The 19533-nt window shown below is 40.2% G+C and overlaps 2 protein-coding genes across 4 annotated transcripts; one reads left to right on the top strand and one right to left on the bottom strand.

The window, feature by feature from the left end:
* The first annotated feature begins 961 nt into the window (after positions 1 to 961).
* LOC115781773 (monoacylglycerol lipase ABHD2-like) lies at positions 962 to 9915 on the top strand. 2 transcript variants are annotated; one of them, XM_030731625.1, is made up of 10 exons: positions 962 to 1069; positions 2054 to 2284; positions 4178 to 4353; positions 4757 to 4924; positions 5158 to 5341; positions 5700 to 5792; positions 6192 to 6293; positions 6381 to 6450; positions 6788 to 6872; positions 8042 to 9915. In XM_030731625.1, the coding sequence occupies exons 2-10, from the start codon at positions 2073 to 2075 to the stop codon at positions 8251 to 8253; spliced, it is 1302 nt and encodes a 433-aa protein (XP_030587485.1). In that variant the 5' UTR covers positions 962 to 1069; positions 2054 to 2072; the 3' UTR covers positions 8254 to 9915. The 2 variants fall into 2 exon arrangements, with proteins under 2 accessions (XP_030587485.1, XP_030587484.1); XM_030731624.1 differs by having other exon boundaries at positions 974 to 1069; positions 2051 to 2284; positions 8042 to 9914.
* Positions 9916 to 10338: 423 nt separating this feature from the next.
* Positions 10339 to 18310, bottom strand: rlbp1b (retinaldehyde binding protein 1b). Of its 2 annotated transcripts, none has more exons than XM_030732288.1 (8): positions 18207 to 18310; positions 17345 to 17385; positions 13872 to 14000; positions 12978 to 13182; positions 12565 to 12743; positions 12296 to 12454; positions 12001 to 12111; positions 10339 to 11415 (listed from the first exon to the last, which is right to left on the bottom strand). In XM_030732288.1, exons 2-8 carry the CDS (start codon positions 17354 to 17356, stop codon positions 11287 to 11289), a joined length of 924 nt encoding a protein of 307 aa, XP_030588148.1. In that variant the 5' UTR covers positions 17357 to 17385; positions 18207 to 18310; the 3' UTR covers positions 10339 to 11286. The 2 variants fall into 2 exon arrangements, with proteins under 2 accessions (XP_030588148.1, XP_030588149.1); XM_030732289.1 differs by having other exon boundaries at positions 17345 to 17381; positions 18207 to 18249.
* Positions 18311 to 19533: the final 1223 nt, after the last annotated feature.

Below are 19533 nucleotides of genomic sequence, written 5' to 3'. Positions count from 1 at the left end.
GATAGGAGTGTAGCTGTCAGCTGAGCCTCATTTTGACATTCCTAGTTTGCACAGCTGCTTTTGTGCACAAAGCTCAATAAAATTAAGCCAAATGGGGCTTTCTGGTGTATCTTGGACTGTGGAAGATATATGTACACCAATAATAATTGAGCTGACATGTTCCCCCCAAAAAGCAATTCATTTTAATTGTGCATCTGTACTTCCGTGCAGCTTTTTTCTTTCAGTTTATTAAGCATCATTTTCACATAAATAAAAATGAAGATTATGTTTATGAGAATGTATCTGAAAGAGTTAAAGGTTTGGCAATTGTGAGTAAATGTCTATAAAACAATGGCAAGCGTGCGTATGCTCTCTGTCTATAAAACTATTTCTTTTTCATGTAAAAGTGAATGGCTTGTCATAACTTTGGACTGATACTGTAAGTATACATTATTTATAATCATATTAGTAGAAGAAACAACATTAAAAACACGGTTTAGTCTACGAATGGATGCAGTCCATGTTGACCACAACAGTGTGTCCTATGTCAATGGCGCCCTCATGTGGTTAACGCACTCAATGCAAGGATTAAACAAATCACTGGAAACTAAAGTGGCATTTAAATTTTAAGAGCACTGTTTGCTGCAGCCATTTATTTTATTTTAATTCATTCATTCATTCTTTTCAGTATAAGTTACGTTTTTTTGGTTAAGTAGGAAGTAAGCTGTTTGCTGTGCTGTCTCCTGGTACTGTCAGATATTCCGGTTTCACAAAAGCGGACAGCGAAATGCTGAGTTTAATGTACACCGACTTTTATATCCTCCTAGAGAACCGAGGAAAAAATTTTTTTTGTGATCACTACAGAGGATATAAGGTCTCAGGAGGATACGGCTTTAAATAACAGCCCTAATACGTAGGTTGTACATGGTACATCTGGGATAGCGAAAATTCTGAGCTATTTGAAGTGCATTGAAGGCATCCTGAGTGAGCTGCGGGTCAGTCAGCTTCTCCGTTGTAAACAGGCGGTGTTAGAGCTCCAAACTTCGGGTGGGTCCGAGCAAAAGCCAAAGAAACTTCAGAAAATATTATGGTAAGACCGTAAATTTCTACTTCATACTTAACCCATATTGGGTAATTTATGTAAAGTCCCAGTTGTGTTTGCTCGACATCTCACAGAAAAAGTTTTACCTGAGTGACAAAACAAAAGGCGAGAAACTGCGGCACCTTTTAAGCTAGCAGGAAGTTTCTTCTAATCTGACGTTTTCTAATTTTGTCTTTCTTGTGTAATAATACAAGTGCGTGATGTAACCGCAAATGACATGTTATAAAATTAGATGTTTAGGTAGTTTTGTTGGCCTCTGATTTTCCGTGGTCATTTAATTCAATAAGATTTTACTTGCGTGCTTACCAGCTCTGAATGAGCGACACATCCACTGTTATTTTATTCATTCAGCGAGGTGAGTAAAAACTGTCAAAATGAATTGAAGCTGTCTCTGCTGCTCCAGTGGAAATCTTCACATTGAGTTGGTCATTAATAGGATCAATACTTTGGATTTAAATATGACATCTTGTGCAAAGAGGCTTTTTTCTTTCTTTCTTTCTTTCAGATTTCATACTAGAGTATACTGATAAATCAGCTTAACCAAATACATGTTATTGCCAATTGCCAGATCATTGAATTCAGGTGTTACAATCACAGACTAGTTTTTTTCCCCCAGACAAGCAAATAATTTTGGCAATATAGTGTATCTATATAGCTGGACTCTTGTTTGGCCATGTAAAAAGTTACAGCACCCGTTATCCCTGAGATAAAGATCAGCCAGAAAGATCTATTTTTACATGTAATTTTATGCTGTTGCCTGGAAGAAACTGCCATTTTAGCAGACTTTGACGATTAGAGAGCTGATGTTTGTGAAATAAGTAATTAAAGGCTAAAAGATGACCTGAGACATATTTTATGTTTTCATTATTTCTGTTTAATTTCTTAGAATTTGTAATTCTAGTGTGTAAAAAATAATCAGTCTACTGTAAGATTCATGCTCATGTAAATTAAATGTTTTTGCACACCCAGCAGGTCATCTCATAAATCTAAAATGGCCACCATCGAGGGCAATGACTTGCACACCTTTGGCCCGGAGCTGCCTGCCATGTTTGATGGCATGAAGCTGGCAGCGGTGGCGACCATCCTCTATGTCATTGTCCGCTGTCTGAACCTCAAGAGTCCCACTGCACCACCAGAGATCATTTACCAGGACACACTGCTCAGTCACTACCTGCTCAAGACCTGCCCAATGTTGACCAAAGAGTGAGAGCTTTTAATATTATCTTTAAAGATGACTAGAATCTGGTTTTGGTCATGATCTGGTAACATTTTGGCCTTAGGTATACACAGGTGCAACATATTTATAGTGTGAGCACAGTGTCTGACGTCTGCAGTTGGCAAAAATCTAGAAAAAATAAAAGCCAGAATCTGAATCACACAGCCCTGTTCCCAACTCTGTCCTGACCACCACCACATGAGCATGGGCTTATGCATGTTTGCACTAAAAATTAGTCAAATTTGTCACTTTCAGATTTTAGCTTGCCTAAATTTGAATCCCACTATTACAGGTCCTTAAGTCCTCTGTTTAAGTGATTGCATCACCGCCCGTGTGGACTTTTATGTGACTCATCTGAGGTGTTCTGAAAAGAGCTGTTATTGGCTCCCAAGAAGGGTTAGATTTCCCAAAGTCTGAAAACAGACCCTAGAGGAGGTGCAGGAGTCTAGTCAAAAACATTGTAGGAGAGAGATGTTGCATTGTCTCGCTCCAGCACCCTCAGAAGCAGTCAGTGGCTCAACTGGAAAACAAATGGTAAATGGACTAGCTCTTATATAGCGCTTTTCTACTCAGTATGAGCACTCAAAGCGCTATTACAACATGTTTACATTCACCCATGCACTCCCATTCATACAAGCACTTCCGTATGTACTAAGCTAAGTGCTTTTTAATTAACTATCATTCACACACATTCATACTCCGACAGGACGGTCGGAGAGCAACTTAAAGTTAAGTATCTTGCCAAGGATACATTGGCATGTAGCCTGGAGTAGCCAGGAATCGAACCGCTGACCTTCTGATCAGTAGGTGACCTGCTCTACCTACTGAGCTACAGCCACCCCCTAACAAGACAGTTGTGTTGTTGCACTGACATTATAGAAGATCATGAGCGTTTCAATTGTGTGGAGGCGGGGGCGTCCACTCATAAATGTGCTTTCACTTCTCTCACTCTGACCATAATGTGAATAAACATGACAACATTTTTGGTCTAGTTCCTTCTCAGACTACGTGAATGATAATATACTGAAAGTATCCAAATTAGATCGGGGATGTTCCACACCTTCTGCGTTGTCAAAACCTGATATTGGAAAGTTTAGCCACAGATTCAGTGCTGCGTTCAACCATGGAAGAATTTAGGAAAACATTTATTTAACTGGAAACGGTGGTGCATTGAACACACTGTCATGTAATGTAATTGCTTCATCTAGAATGTGCACTGACTATGACAAAATGATGGCGTTTATATACATAGCTGCTGATTAGGTAACACTTCTGACTCACCAAAGATGAGGAAACATATCCCACACCCCTTTCAACACTGTTGCCCAACTATTCAAAGAAACATGTCATTCATTCTGTTCAGATGGAAATTGCTCTGATGCGTTATGCTAACAGAAGTTAATGCAGCCACCAGCCTCAAACATCCAAGAGAGGTTTGGACATTTGCTTTCAGTTTTTTTCTTTTTTTCTTGAAGAGTTTGTTTCCAGAGTGGGGCTGGTTTTTTTTTTTTATTATTATTATTATTATTATTATTATTATTATTATTATTATTATTATTATTAATAAACACTGTGAATGGCCTTTTTTTGTTTGTTTGTTTTTTGTTTTTTTTCCTCCTCCTTGTGCTAAGCAAACCACTGTTATTTGTTCTTGAACAGGAAGGAGCAGTAAGTTGACCGACCACATACAGGCTGTGAACTTAAAAGTTCTGCCAGCATATCTACATCAAATACACGGTCACTCTGGAGTTATGTAATTTGAACACCTAAAAAGAAATGTCAAATTATCAAGTTTCTGTAGCTCACGGTGCAGAGTGATGATCTTCTGAAGCATCTTCAGGGTAGAGGTTACATAATATGGGGCTTGTGCTTCTCTTCAGATACGTTCCTCCCTTGTTGTGGGGAAAGAGCGGTCACATTCAGACGGTCCTCTATGGCAAGATGGGACGTGTCAACACTCCAACGCCCTGTGGGGTTCGCATGCTCCTCCCGATGCAGGATGGTGCCACTGCGACCTTTGACCTCTTCGAAGCTCTTGGAGCTCACACCACCGGAGGTCAGAAGCAAAAACTAGTCAGTTTCTGTTAAACCACTGAATCAGCTGGTTTGGGGGTATTTAATTATGTAACGATTGATGTGCTGGTACTTAAAGAGCCTGCTGATTGTTGTTTTGTTAAGATGTTTTATTGTCACGTCTTTCCTCCTGAGTTTTGTGTGCTTGTTTGGACCGAGAGAACATTAGCCTCATGTAACGAGCCGCTCCTGCTACACTGTGAACGAGCAGGGAGAACTTTAATGAACTCCCTTAAGGAACGATGCCATGCAGTTCAGCAGAGTTAAATCAACAGCCAAACATACACCACAGTGTGCACATGACATTGACTTTAACACAAGCTCATGACTCCAATTTAAATGTAGTTGCATGTGCTCCCTCTTTTGTGTCCTTGTGTGTATTTCAGATGACATTACCATGGTAATCTGTCCTGGGATTGGTAACCACAGTGAGAAGAACTACATCCGGACCTTTGTGGATTACTCCCAGCAGCAAGGTTACCGCTGTGCCGTTCTCAACCACCTGGGAGCCCTGCCTAATGTTGAGCTCACCTCGCCACGCATGTTTACATACGGTAAAGAGTTAATACCACAGTGTCTCTTTTTATGTTTTTTTTTTGTTTGTTTTACAGAGAACCAAGAGGTTTTAAAGAAATATAGGTGGACAAACAAGACCTTTAATAATGGGCAGTCCTATCTGTATCAAGCTTTTGGCAAATCTGAAGCATAATGTTATGAATATATTAATTCCTCATATCGAGTATATATTACTAATATACATTTGTAAAAGTGTCTCTTATATGTTTAGGTTGTACCTGGGAGTTTGCGGCTATGGTGGGCTACATCAAACGCACTTTCCCCCAGACTCTACTGGTGGTTGTGGGTTTCAGTCTGGGAGGAAACATCGTCTGCAAGTTCCTGGGTGAAAACCAATCAAACCAGGACCGAGTGCTATGCTGTGTCAGCGTCTGCCAGGGTTACAGCGCCCTCAGGTTGGTAAACTGACAAAAAGATTAACAGAACTAAGACTGAGCCATAGTGGGTCATGTTGTTGTCTGCATTTGTGTTTCTGTGCTGCTATGTCTGCGTTACTCGGCCAATACTGAGCAACAGTTACTTAGACTGAAGTGCAAGAGAGAAAGAAGACTTTAGAACTGGCTCTGAGTTATACCCAGAGAGCTTTGAAAACAGAAAAATGGTAGATTTCCCGTACTTGTCAACAAACCTTTTAAGCAGATTTTATCAGATTTGATGAGTGTTTTTCTACTCGTAGTTGCTGTGGTGACTTTTTCTTTTGTAATGCAGTTCTACAGTATGTTTGTGTTTACATGTATACGCTTGTGTGTTTAGAGCCCAGGAAACATTCCTTCAGTGGGACCAGTGTCGAAGGCTCTACAACTTCGTGTTGGCAGAAAATATGAAGAAGATTATTCTGTCACACAGGTGGAGGAACACAACATTTCTAGTTACTGATTAATGATCACAGATACTCTTAAAGTTTATCAGAATGTCAGTCATAAAGTACAGCAGATTTATTCTGCTCTGTAGGTCAGAAATGGGCTTGAATCTTTTCTTATTGCAGTGGATTTCTGGAGGAAAATGACCCTGCAAAAATATTTGCAGGACACTATATTTTCTAGATTATCTCTGCCTAATAGAGACAAGAAATCATTCTTAATGTCAGCCTAATTCTGAGAAATTAAGCTAGATGTCCTAAATCTGTTATCTATAATGCAGTTCTGTAATTCTTTTGTGTACAGCCAGACAAATAGAAGCACTTCCCGGCCATACAACGACACAGTCTCATGCCCTGATTTGTCTCAATATCATATTATTCAACAGGGACAGTTTGTTGGCCATGCAATGCAACAATATTGGCGATGGCGAGCTGAACAGACTGTATGCAGCCACGTCTCTGACGCAGATTGATGACAGCATTATGAGGTGAGATGTTCTGGGCTTTGAATGTGATCAGGCTGCTCTAAACTCTACAGGTCTGATCTTATGTTATCACATCATTTTTCACTTCAGAAAATTCCACGGTTATGGCTCATTGAGAGAATACTACGAGAAGGAGAGCTGTGTGCACTACATCCACAAAGTGAGTGACGAGTCTAATATAAGGTCCCTGTTACTACTTCTGTAGTGACTTTATGTTTAGACTACTGTGAAATAATACTGCTGCTACCTTTTGTTGTTCATTATACTTAGACAGCAATCATACATAATTAAGTCAAGGTGTGGCTGGAACTTGCAACTTCTCTTAACACTGATGCTGCTCTAGTGTAACAGTCTAGCCATAATAGGCAATATAAACTGTGGACGTAGCTTCCAGGTCTGAAAAGTGAAGTTGACGCAGAAGTGCCAGTGGCGGCTACATCCATCTTTTATATTGTCTAAACTAATTCATTAATAAACTGGGTTACTCTTTTGTGCAGATCACTGTACCTCTCCTCCTGGTAAACTCCTCAGACGACCCGCTGGTTCATCCGTCACTGCTGGCTGTTCCACGCACACTTGCAGGTTTGTGTTTTTTGGGAGAACTCCTTCTATACTGGGAGTCATTGGTGGTTCAATGTTTTCTTTGTAACAGACTAGCTTGCAAGCTGGCTGTTATGATAAGTAGCTACCAATTTCCCCAGATTAGCAGGCAACAAGAAAGGGAGCTCGAGGTACATTTTAATTCATGCTAGCATGTTAGTTATGGTAATGTTAACTAATATTAGTGTGAAAAGCTAATTTTATCCATAGAGTTTACATAAAGGGGGTTGGGGGTTGTGCTGAAAGCTGGCTGTTGGAATTTCTGACTTACTGTTAGTTAGTCATCACTGTGTTTAAAGGGTAACAGGAAAGAGGAAACATACTTGGTAGTGAACATCATAACCTCTGGATTTATTTGGACTGAGTCTTACACATAGAAAACAGGCTGATGGAAGAAACTGAGAAAATTGAAGGTCTCATTTTTTTTTTAAATTATGTAAGTACAAAATATTTTTCCATACTGAACTTAAAATAAGAAATATTAAGGCTATTATTTGATGACATGCAGCACTTATATATTACAGTGCTGTTGATGTCGAGTCCAGAGATTAGCACAGCACAGTGTTGTCCTCGCAGTGGTACTAACTCAGAGCAGCATGAAGTGAATTAACAGGACACTAGAGACACAGTCTTGAGTGCTGATAAAGTCTTGCTGCAGCCATCTGCTCAAACACACCCTCCCCAGACAGTCTTGTTGAATTTTTCAGGGCCATGTGATCCACCTGAGCTGTTGGATTATATATAGGGACCTGTGTGTGTGTGTGTGTCTGACCATAGCTTACTGCCTCGTCTTGCCTCAGCAGTTCACTTGCAAGAGCTCCCATGTGTGTATGTCTTTGTTTGTGTGTAATGGATTATGTTTTAAGTAATCATGAATTACATTTCTTGAATTGTTTTTGTCTTCTTTTCTACTGGACTCAAGACTCAAGTTATAATCTGTGCAATCAATAAAGAGCCTACTTTTTTTTTCTTTCTTTCTTTCTTTCTTTCTTTCTTTTTTTTTTAAGCTGAATATATTCAGCAGAATATATTGAGCTGTGTTTAGACTTGTCACACCTTTTTATAACTTAGCAAATGTGGCTTTTATGGGAATGGGTTTTTGGTGAACTGAAACTTCACACTTCTCTCTTCCTAACTGTCTTACACCTTAGAGAAAATACCCAATGTGATGTTTGCCCTGACTCAGCATGGAGGCCACATGGGGTTTTTTGAGGGAGCTGTGCTGTTCCCTCAGCCCCTCACCTGGATGGACAAGGTCATAGTGGAGTACACCGATGCCATCTGCCACTGGGAGAAGAAGCAGTCGTTCTGTCAGAGGAGCAGCCGCTATGGCATGAACTCTTGTCTGGAAAGCATGTGGTAACACTCAGCGGGTTGCTCGTACATACAAGTCCAGAGACACACGCACAGCCTGCTCTTCTTCAGCACTTTTGGCCTTAGAGCTGCATAATTCTTGGACATGTAGATAATTAGACAACGCAGGCTGAGTGGAGTTGGTTAAACCAACATGGAAGTAAAAATTTCCAGAGTGATAGTACCTGTGAGTGTAATGTGATCACATGCAGAAGTGTTCCTTCCTCTATTTTTTTATTTGTATTTTTTTTAAACTTTCAGATGAACAATAGTTTGCCCTCTACTGGTTTTTGGCAGCTACTCCCTTCTTTATGCTGTAGAGCAGGGTGATGTAACACGACCATCGTCCTCTGTCATAAGAGAAGCAAAGGTGGACTTCTCTCACAAAAGTGTATTTTCACTAAGAGGATGTTGTGGTTTATTGAAGGAAAAACCTGATAGGAATGTGGTTTATTTCTGTCAAATAAGGTGTTTGACTGAATTTTGATAACACTCTAGTTTTTCGCTTTCCATTTTGTCCAGTGGATTGTCAGTCTGCATTTAGGCTCGATAACAGCAGAACTAGCAGAACTTCAAAGCTCCAGATCAGCTTGAAACACTCCATGAATCATTTCACTGTGCCTTACATAACATAATAATAAGTTATTACTGTGGCAGAATGAGAGAGATTAATCTCATAAATGCAGCTGTTTACATGGTAGGAGATAACCAAAACACATAACTGTTTTCTTCATTTGCACAGCAATAAGAATACAATCACAAAGAAGAAAACAGAAAATTCACTGTAAATAAAAAAGCAGGAGAATAAAGAAGCCTTAAAGGATTATTGTAAACATTCCCAGTGTACAAATACTTTAACCAGAGCTGAGAGGCGAGGTTATGAACATGGTACAAACAGCTGTTTACAGTAAGTTTGGAAAATGGGAAAACTTGTGACTGACCTCGCAAATACCAGTTTGGGCTTCAGTTTAAACACAGTAGAGGTTTAATATTAAACATTAGCCTAGTTTTGGCCTGGGGTTGGGGTGGGGGGTGTAAGCAGTTTATTGCTACCAACTGGATAGTGGAGGTTGCTACATGAATCATTAAACACAGTTAAGAGTAATGCTCTGTGGTGACTCATGGTACTGTAAGTTTCCACCAGAAGTGTTTGAGTAAAGGTCTCAAACACTGACAAAGGTGGTGAGTACACATCAATCTTTGTTGGTTTTTATTCTGAGCTTTTATTAGCATGTTAAGCACTTACTAATCGCAGTTGCCTGTGAGTAACATCCTGTCAGACACTGTGTAAATGCAGTGGACTCCACTCCACTAAGTCTACAGTTTTCTTTTTAATCAACTTTTAATTATCTAATGCATTTTATATCTGCTCTGCTGAAGTCAAAGGTGATACAACAGCACCACTACTACATAAGTGCAATATGTCCTGACTTTTTCACTGTTTGCTTGCACTTTATTGTCTCCATTGTTTCTACTGCACTTTGTAGAGTCATTGACGATTAATAAAAGTAGATGAACAAACTTTTTGGTGTGATGTTACAAATTAACTTCCATTATATGCAAAGTGCAAAACATTGCTGTAGCTTGTTCCTGGATAAATAGAACTCAGTATTAGCTGGAATATAAGACAAAGGTATTTATATTTTCTTGAAATTACTTGACAAGATTTTCTTTTCACTATCATTTCAAGAACATAAGCAAGTTCCTGTTATGGGAACTTGTTTTTGTTCTTGAAATTATTTTTGTAGTCCATAAAAAGATAAGCGGAAGAGGATGGATGGATGGATGGATGGATGGATGGATAATATGCATGAGAATATGGATTTTTTGCACAGCCTGACTGGACTCAGCTGTTCATAAATAAATGTAACAAATTAAATCTTTCTTTCCTTTTGTTAATTTCTACATTAACAAAATCACTGCACCACACATTTATAAACAGTTTATTGTACATTTATTGACATTGTTATTGGTGCACCAGGTCGCACAATGGGTCAGACTTTATTATATCATATTGAAGAAGAAGAAGACTTTAAAAAAAAAAAAAAAAAGCAGGAGAGAGAGGCACTTGTTGGAATACCAGCCTTGTGCAAGAAGAGATGGGGGGCCAGAGGTTGGGTCCTGAGAAAGCTGGGGCCTGCCAGTAATGAAACAATCTGTGTGGGTGAACTTCAGTCCAGAGAAAGCGCAGTGTGACAGAACAGTTGGTATTCAAAGCTGGTTAGTATTGACTGGGGTTTTTTTTTTGTTTTGTTTTGTTTTGTTTTTCTTAATGGAACAAAGACTTGACTCTCTCTGTGATCAGACAACTTTGTGGACTTTACTCCAGCATTTGTTGTTTACCAAACCGTGCATTTTTGGATAAATAACTGCCTCCAGGGCAGCCGGTCATTTCCTTGTATATGAGTATAGGATGAAAACTGCGACAGCTAATCCACCACTGAGTACATTTACATACCAGTATATTTTTGTCACAGTTCCAGTAATAAAAAAAAAAAAGGGGGCGGACACTAACACCAGAATAATGCCAGTTAATCTACAATCTCATTTAATTTCAGAGCTTCTCTGAATGCACCAACAATGAAGCATCAAAAAGGCCCCTGGCCTAAGCAAGACAGTTTGGCCTGAGACAGTTTATTGTGCAAAAATACCAAATTAACAAAAAATAAAGACGTACACTGTGGTGAGTCAAAGACCAATTTTCATATTATACTTATGTAAAGTGAAGCACATGCTTTAAAAAAACAAGCAAATACATGAAGTATATGCACTCTGTAGTTATTTAAACCATGCAAGTCTTCCACTGTTTTAATGGTCATCAATTACAAAACTCATAACTATAAGCTGTCACCTGACTGTCTTGTCTTATTCCTGTCTCTATGTTTTATTGGGACCTCTGCAGTACAACATTGTTATAACTGCACACAGTCATGACTTTAGTTCCTACAACAATATAGCTAGATTGGGCTTTGATTCTTCACAGTCTATAGGGTTTGTAATACGTAAAGGCTCTCAGCCTTGTTGGCAAAGGGGTGGAGGATGTCTAGTCAAGCAGCTTGGCTGCTGTGGCCTTGCCGTCGTATTTGGGACCTTTTCCGTCGAACTCAGCAGGGAGGATTTCAGCATCAAACTCCTTGTAGTAATTTTCCAACTCGTCTCCGTGCACGAACACCTAGAATGAAGATCAGCAGCTGTTAGAGCCACTTGAAACTGTGGGTTTTCCTTCAGCAGCCAAATGTCAAAAGTCAGATCCACAAACTCACTGACACAAATTTTGTGCTCAAACGCACCATAAAACTAATTTTTGAAGTAGTGTCTGAGGCATTATGGTTATTAGATTCAGCTCTGTTAATCAGTCTGAAACTCACTTCAAAATCCTTTTAAAGGATTTAAACCAACACATTATTGAATTAATACAACGGAACTTTGTCTAATGTGTGAAAAAAATCTGTTTACTATACAAAACTGAAAAGTGAAAATAAACTGTTGCCTGTGTTTGCTACTTTTTGCCATGGAGGTTCATTTCAAATCAGGTGGTATCACATTTACATTGCATGTAATCAAATGTGTTACGGCTTTCCTGCCCTGAAAAAAAGAGTTTATTGGCCTTTACTGATAACAGAATTATATCTTAGATGCTTGAACAGCAGAAGTAGTCACAGTTTGCATTTCAAACCCTTTATTTCTGCCACTAATGCACCCGTAGAACTGAAACCAGCCTACACTGTCTTTGTCAGATCTAACTCATTTGACTCACTCTCTCCAGCAGCTTGCTCTTCATGAAAGGTTTGACCACGTTGTAGGTGGTGGTGAAGTACCAGGGCTGGTGGATGAAGTGCACAGCTTTGAAACGGGCAGGGAATGAGTCCTGGTGGGAGACACAGAACAAGACACTTTGGTACTATATGTCAAAAAGTCCCAACAGAAACGAGAAATCGGCCAAAGTATTGAAGCTTTGTGTGATCATTCTGCTGTACAATGGTCTTTGGTAATGGTCTCCTCTGAAAGAGTTAAAACAAAAGAATTGATCCCCACCCAAACCCCCACCCCACCTGCAACATGTCAACCATCTTTTTGAGCTCAGTGGGTTTGATTCCTGATGCCTGCTGCATGGTGAAGCCCTTGAAGTTTTCAATGATACAGAATCCATTGATTTGAGTTTCCTCGCTCTCTAGCAGCTTCTCAAGGATCACACAGTAGGCACGCAGGATCTGAACAGACACAAACAAACATGTTTTTATATTTATTGTATCTTTCAGTAAGCTCCTATCAAGGATGGGGAAAAATATGGGACTTTTCAGTCTAATATAAACTGCTGTACCTCATCAAAGGTGATCTCCTCATAGTCCCAGTTCTCGATGTTGAAAAGCAGAACCACACGGCCATATTTGTCTCTGCTGTGCAGGATGCCGGGGTAACCGGCCTCAATGGTGCTGCGTACTGCCTCAGGGGTCAGGTTCTCAAACAGCTCGGGGTATTCCTTCCTGAAACGCACATAGCCTGGATAGAAGCACGGGAGGCCTTTTAGATTTCATTTCATCCTTTTCAGCAACTTGAAAGAAATAGTTGTTTTTTTGTACAGCAGGTGTTGGGTTTCTTTAACCTGGATTTTATGATAAATCCAGGTGTTTGTGCAGCTACACAACTATTTAGAATTGATAGCATAGTTACACTTTCAAGAAATGATATGGACGTATTTAGGTCTGCCATTTTCAAGTGCTCATTTTCATGTACCCTTCATAAGGTCGAAGGCCCTGGCCACATCGTACTTCCTGGCGCGAATAAAGCGGGTCAGAATATTGTCTGGCTTCTCCCCAAAGGTGTCCTTCACCCCCTTGGCCAGCTCATCACCTCCTTCTGCCTTTTCCTTAATTATTGCCCGCAGCTCCTTCACTGCAGACACCCGCTTCTCATCAGTCTCATTCAGCTCATCCTTGGCCTGTAGGCAGTTAGTTCACAGATTATATTTGGATAGTTCTGGTTTTAGTCACATGCTGCCCAAAGATTTACTTTCATAGATATGGTCAAAGAATGATGCATGCAAAACTCATCCACTGAAAGGTGTAATGAATGCAAATGTATTGGTAAAATTAATATAAGCGCTGGGAAGTTGCAGCACAGCGGCTCAGTGATCAGCACTGTTTGCTTATAGCATGATGGTCCTGGTTTCAACCCTGGCAAGGGGCCTATTCTCCTTGTGTTTTAGTTACTATAAAATAAAAAATAATTTAAAAAAAATGCTAATTCTCCTGTCACTGTGCCGCTGACCTTACTTGCTGATCAAGTTATTGTGTTCTTCCGGATACAGGGTGACAGATGGGCTAGGTTAGCTGTATAGCTAGAGTTAATAACGACAAGTTAGCCTTAAAATCACAGCTTTCAATCTGGTACTTAAGAAAAAATTTGACAGGAACATAAAAGCAAACTTATGCTGCAATCCCGAGTTGTTTTAATTTTTTCTGACACCTATTGTGAAAGGGTGTTGGACATCCTAGTACAGCCTTAAGAATATTCCTTGTTAAAGTCTTTTATGTTCTGATGTGACTCTGGTGAATCTTGATGTTATTACACACTGTCCTGTCCACAAAGATTTCAATAGATATTTTGCTTGTTTGTTTCGTTGATCACCTTCTGCCTGGTGTGGTCTGGCAGGTTGGAGCAGGGTCCAAAAACTGGTCCGTGGTCCTTGACAGTCAGACGTTCCAGCTTGGCCCTGAGCTCCTGCTCCTCCTCCGACACCATACGGTAAGTTCCACTCTGAGGAGACGGAAAATATTAATACAGCTTGTCGTGGTTGTTTAGAACATTATACTTGTTTATAGTGATATAAGCTGGCTCTCGGTCCAGTGATCCCCATTTTCCCAGAGAGAATTAAAGACATGTAACCTGTCACAGTTCATTCCCACAGTATGCATTTAAATATGAATGAAATGGACCCAGAGACACATTACTCTCACACATGACTCTCGCGATGGAATATGTTTTCAGTCCAGATGTAAATTCATGGTGTTCCCAGGCCAGCCAAGAGATATGGTTCACACATTAACTATTAACACATTAACTGTGATGGCTCATATGTAATAGGATACCCCATCAGTTTGTGCCAACACTTTAATGTGTCATAGCAGTGAAATTATAACAAATCCATCACTAACAATAACTCTTTCTCATTCAGCTCTAACTGGTAAAGTGAACAAACATTAGAAAAGGGCCTCTCAGTTCTAGCGCAGATAAATTGCAGCTGATACTATCACTTGCACCTGTGTTTGATCATCTGAAACCTCTGCTAGCAAAGTACACAAATACAATCAGTGCATCTTTTGTCACCTTTGTTGCTGCACTGAAAGGGTTATCTCCTCGATAAAATAATGTTAAGGCTTAGATAGTAACTTTAAGACTGATTAGACATTGTGTTAAAAGTAAAATGTGAGGTTTTCAGCTTCAGGTGGTAGAGTAGGCACAAGTACCCATAATAATGGTAACTTGGTAAGTAAAGATACAGTGAAGTTTATGTAACCCTAGTAACCTTTTCCTTATTTTCTGGCCACAGCAGCTTTCTTTGCAGTGTAGACAGACAGGAAACAGGGAAGACACACGGACAAATTGGTGCCAGGTTGGGACTCGAGCCCGTGCCGTAGGGCGGCATACGTATGTGGTCGCCTGCTCCACCACTGAGGTACCTGGGTGCCCCATCATATATATTTGTATAGTGGTGGCTGTTCTAATCAGTCTCTGTGAGCCAAAGGTTCAGGCTCCAGACTGCTGTAAATCTTTGATTTTCTACTATTTTATCTGTATATTGCAAATAAGAGAGAATTTCCCTAATTTGGTCATCTCAGGCACACAGCTCCTGCTATGAACACAGAAGCTCCAGCTAGCTGTTCAAATCAAGTCACAAGACAGTGGGAAGGAAGGAAGAAAGGAAGGATGGAGGGAGCTAAACAGCTTGTTTGAGGCAGTGGATGAACTGAGTGGCTGCACCAAGGTCCAGTAAAAGATAAATAAAGATTATTTTGAACTGTGAATCATGCAAAGCTACTCTAGTAGAGTCTCAGAAAATCAGAGATAAGAAAATAATTATGGAACTGGAAATGAGCATGTTATATCCACTTCAATAACTTAGTGAAAATGTTTCTGTCCATTCTCTGTTGGTTTAAAACTTCCCATTTATTGTTGTGCTTTTGACCAATAGGCCCTGTTCAGAGCAGACATTTGATCATAGTACAGGAAAGATTAATATGATTAAATTTTGATTCTTTCCATTTAGGTGTGCCATTTCAAGGACTCTGATATTGTGAATGTTCAGTGGCTTGGTGGCTCAGGTGAATGACACACATTCATTTTTAATGGTTGCACCTGCCAAAATGTCTGGAGTGAGGGAGGATAATTAATCATGTCACAGTTTGTTATAATGGCATATGGAAAACAGTTTCCCTGTGAGCACAGAAATAAACTTAGAACAAAAACTAAGGAAATTTGTGTCCATTATTTCTTTGTTGTAACAATGCTTCTTGGCAATAAATCTTATACTGTTGGAAACCCTGTTTATTGGTGCCACATTTGTAAGGAAAAGGCATTTGAGGGTTGAGCAGCAGAGTTGAGTATGTGGGTTGAGCCCATGAAAACTTGTCAGATCTTCTCTGCCAATGCTAAACAGCTTATTGACTCTTATTTTGAATGTCTGGTACCCCAGGTGCTGATGATCAGGTGCCTGTTTGCCATGCCACATTTGGCTAACCTGGATAGGGCAACTTCAAGCTGGTGTTCTGCAAAACCAAGTTGCAGCCTTATTTGGCGTGAACCCTAGTACCATCACCAAATTGAAGGCCAAGTTCCATTTAATAGGGGAAGTCAGGCTGCGAAGTGGGCGTCCCAAGAAGATGACACCACAACAAGACCATTTTCTCACCCTGTCAGCACTTAGGAACCATTGGCAGTCTTCTAAAGATTTGCAGTCAAAGTTTGCATGACAATATGGCTGATGGCTCTCTACCCAGACAGTCCGGAAGAGTCTGCACACAGACAACCTGTGGTCTCATAGGGCTGCCAGGAGGCTTAACCTCAACCCCACTGAACACTTGTGAGATCAGCTTGGGTGTGCTGTTGGTGCCTGAGTGACCAACACAACCAAACTGGCTGACTTGTAACAAATGCTGGTTGAAGAATGGGATGCCATCCCACAGCAGTGTGTGAGCAAGCTGATGACCAGCATGAGGAGGAGGTGCCATCGTGTTGTGGCTGTGTATGGTTTTTCCATATGTTACTGATGCACCTGTTTGTTAAATAAATAAATTGTTAAAATGTCAATATGTCTTGTTTCTTCAAACTTCAATCATCCAGCCCAATAAACAACACCAAACAGCAGCCATTACCAGAATAAACTGTTTGGCATTGGCAGAGAAGATTTGCTGCTCAACCCACAAATGCATTTTCCTTACAAATGTGGAACCATTTAAGGGGAAATAAGCAGGCTTTACAATAAAGAAATAATGGACCAAACACAAATTTCCTTACTTTTTGTGGTTAAGATTATTCATATTTACTGTGACTACAATGAAACACTTAAGTTGAACAGTGCCTTTTGGTGTCAATGTAATTCTCTCACAAGACTGGGTTTTGCTGTGTGAGCTTTAAAACATGTCTAATCCACGTGAGACAGGATGCGTGTATACCAGTGATGCAGGTCCACAATCAATAGGCCTCAGTGTTTGGGTAATCTCTCTCACATGAGTCTTGCAAAGCCTGTAAATACATGGTGAGGACCACTGGTAGACCTGAAGCAGGGATCAGAGATTAACAGCTAAGGCAACTGCGGCTGTCGCCGGTGTCTGCAACAATGGGCCTTTGGGAAATGCTGAGCTGCAGCTGAATTATGTTAGATGAAGAATAGATATTTGTCTTGGTGAATGCTGTTCTGTGTGTGTGTGTGTGTGTGTGTGTGTGTGTGTGTGTGTGTGTGTGTGTGTGTGTGTGTGTGTGTGTGTGTGTGTGTGTGTGTGTGTGCGTGCGCGCTTAGGGGAGTGGTATTATTTAATCAGAGCCACATCCTCTCAAAAATGTCATCACTGATTAGTATTAAGTGGAAACGTGGAGGTACTCACAACTACAGCCATGTCTCCTCTTCAAAATAGCTTCGTCCTGTCTGAAAGAAAAGGAGAGGGAACTTGTGATCCACACGAATCCTACTTAAATTTTAAAAACTGACACATCATACTCCGCCTAAATCCCCTTTTATCTGTCCTCTGTGCTCTCACACACGGTACCTTGATTTTGGTTATATTTAGCACCAATCCTGGGTGATTTAGCTGGTGATTTACGCTTGACAGCCTTCTGCTTTCATAATCTGGCAGTGGGTGTCAAGGAGCAAAATGTTAAATATAGAGCAGATGAATCTGTAATTTTGTATAATTTATAAGAAATTAGTACAATGTATATACACATGGGTATACATATAGTATAATAAAGTATAAAAGCCACTTGATGAAAGAGATTTGATTAGTTATTGCAGTTGCAATCAGTTACTTAGATGAATGAAAATTAAAGCGCAGCTTTGATAGTCTATTAAGCATTTATAAAAGTCTTTATTCCCAAAAAAGTTTCAAAATGACCAAAATCATCCAGCTGACAGGAATTTTTTATAATACCATGCTACATGCTGCTGAGTAGAGCTCTGGTATCACGGGTGCTTGTATTTTATGATTCTTGCTCTCAGTGGGAATGCCACAAACTGACCTGCTGTCAGTCCCATGATCCACCCACTGTACAAGAGTTGAGCTATAATGATCTACGTTTAGATACCTCAAATAAAAGAGAAACAAGGCAGCAAAACATCCAAAGTTTTATCCTATTTCATTAAACAACATCAGTGTCCCGAGGCACAACTGCTGCCCAATAACAACAGAAGGCGTTAAGGAGCTGAACACCTCCTGAGGCATCACGTAAATGGAGGAGACTGATTCCTACCTGAGGCTGATGTGAAGTAGCTGGCGGGGAGTCACAGGGGTCTGTGCGGAGAAGCATGGATGGGACCTATGATTTTGTAGTGTTGGGATTAGTGGCGTCACACCAGATTACACCCAACAGACTTCCTTTTCTTTTCAATCAGCATAAACGTGGCAGTGAGTTTGGAAAAAGGGGGAGGACGGGGTAGCGGTGATGTTGATGCTTTTTGGCCAATGCTGGAAGGGCTTCTGTGATGAAAGGCAGGCCCAGGATGATGTAATGTTAAGTTTACCCTTTAGTTCAGAGGTGGTTTAAGGGGAAGAGGGATTTGATTGCATTCCAAGGAGACTTAAATGAAGTGACCATTGTGACTGCTGAGACCCCAGCGTGAACACGCTCAGGTGAAAGGGGAAGTGGAGCCTTCTGTTCAAATGTTCGGTTTCACATGTTTAGAGGTAGAACAATGACTAAGCAGTTAGTGTGGTTCATTTTCTGTCACATCACTAACTAAACAACCAGCAATATTATCATAAAGACAATACCGAAGGGATTATTCTGACTTTAAATTCAAAACTTGCATTAATATCACAAAATGTTTACAATTTTATTAAGGACATTTGTTTGTTTACATGACAACGTTACAGCAAATGAATAAATTTCATAGTTTATCACTTTTCATTGTAAGAGCTGAAAAATGAAGGCAATGCTAAGTGCCAAAAACTGCAGTTTATCTAGTGGCCACTTGAAGGTGGTATCAAAAGCAAGTCAGTCCCCACAGACTCACGTTGAAATGCAGCAAAAATTAACCTGTTACTACTGCAAATTACTGTCTGCTAATCTACACCACTGCTCTTTCCAGTCATTGAATTGGACATCTCTACTGTGTTTGCGTTGCTGTGTTTGCACTGTTTGTGCCTTTTGAAGCATTTTAAAGGAATTATCTGACCAATAATAGATTCAAGAAGTTTATGTCATATACACCGCAAAACACAGTGGTTATGCTGAGCAATGAAATTAGAGCTTGCAATGAGGTAGAACTCGTCCAAGACATTTGTGATTAAGTTCTGTTGAGTGGAATTCTAAAATTTAGTCTGTTTCACAGCAGATAGACACCCATCAGGCATAGCATTATGACCACTGACAGGTGAAGTGAATAACACTGATTATCTCTTCATCATGGCACCTGTTAGTGGGTGGGATATATTAGGGAGGATGTGAACGCTCAAAGTTGATGTGTTAGATGCAGGAAAAGTGGGCACGGAGGGGAGGATTTCAGAGAGTTTGACAAGGGTCAAATATGGATGGCTAGATGACTGAATCAGAGCATCTCCAAAACTGCAGCTCTTGT

Source organism: Archocentrus centrarchus, chromosome 6 (assembly GCF_007364275.1).
Source record: "Archocentrus centrarchus isolate MPI-CPG fArcCen1 chromosome 6, fArcCen1, whole genome shotgun sequence".
In the NCBI taxonomy this organism is placed as follows: Eukaryota; Metazoa; Chordata; class Actinopteri; order Cichliformes; family Cichlidae; genus Archocentrus; species Archocentrus centrarchus.
This window is presented reverse-complemented; position numbering and strand designations above follow the sequence as displayed.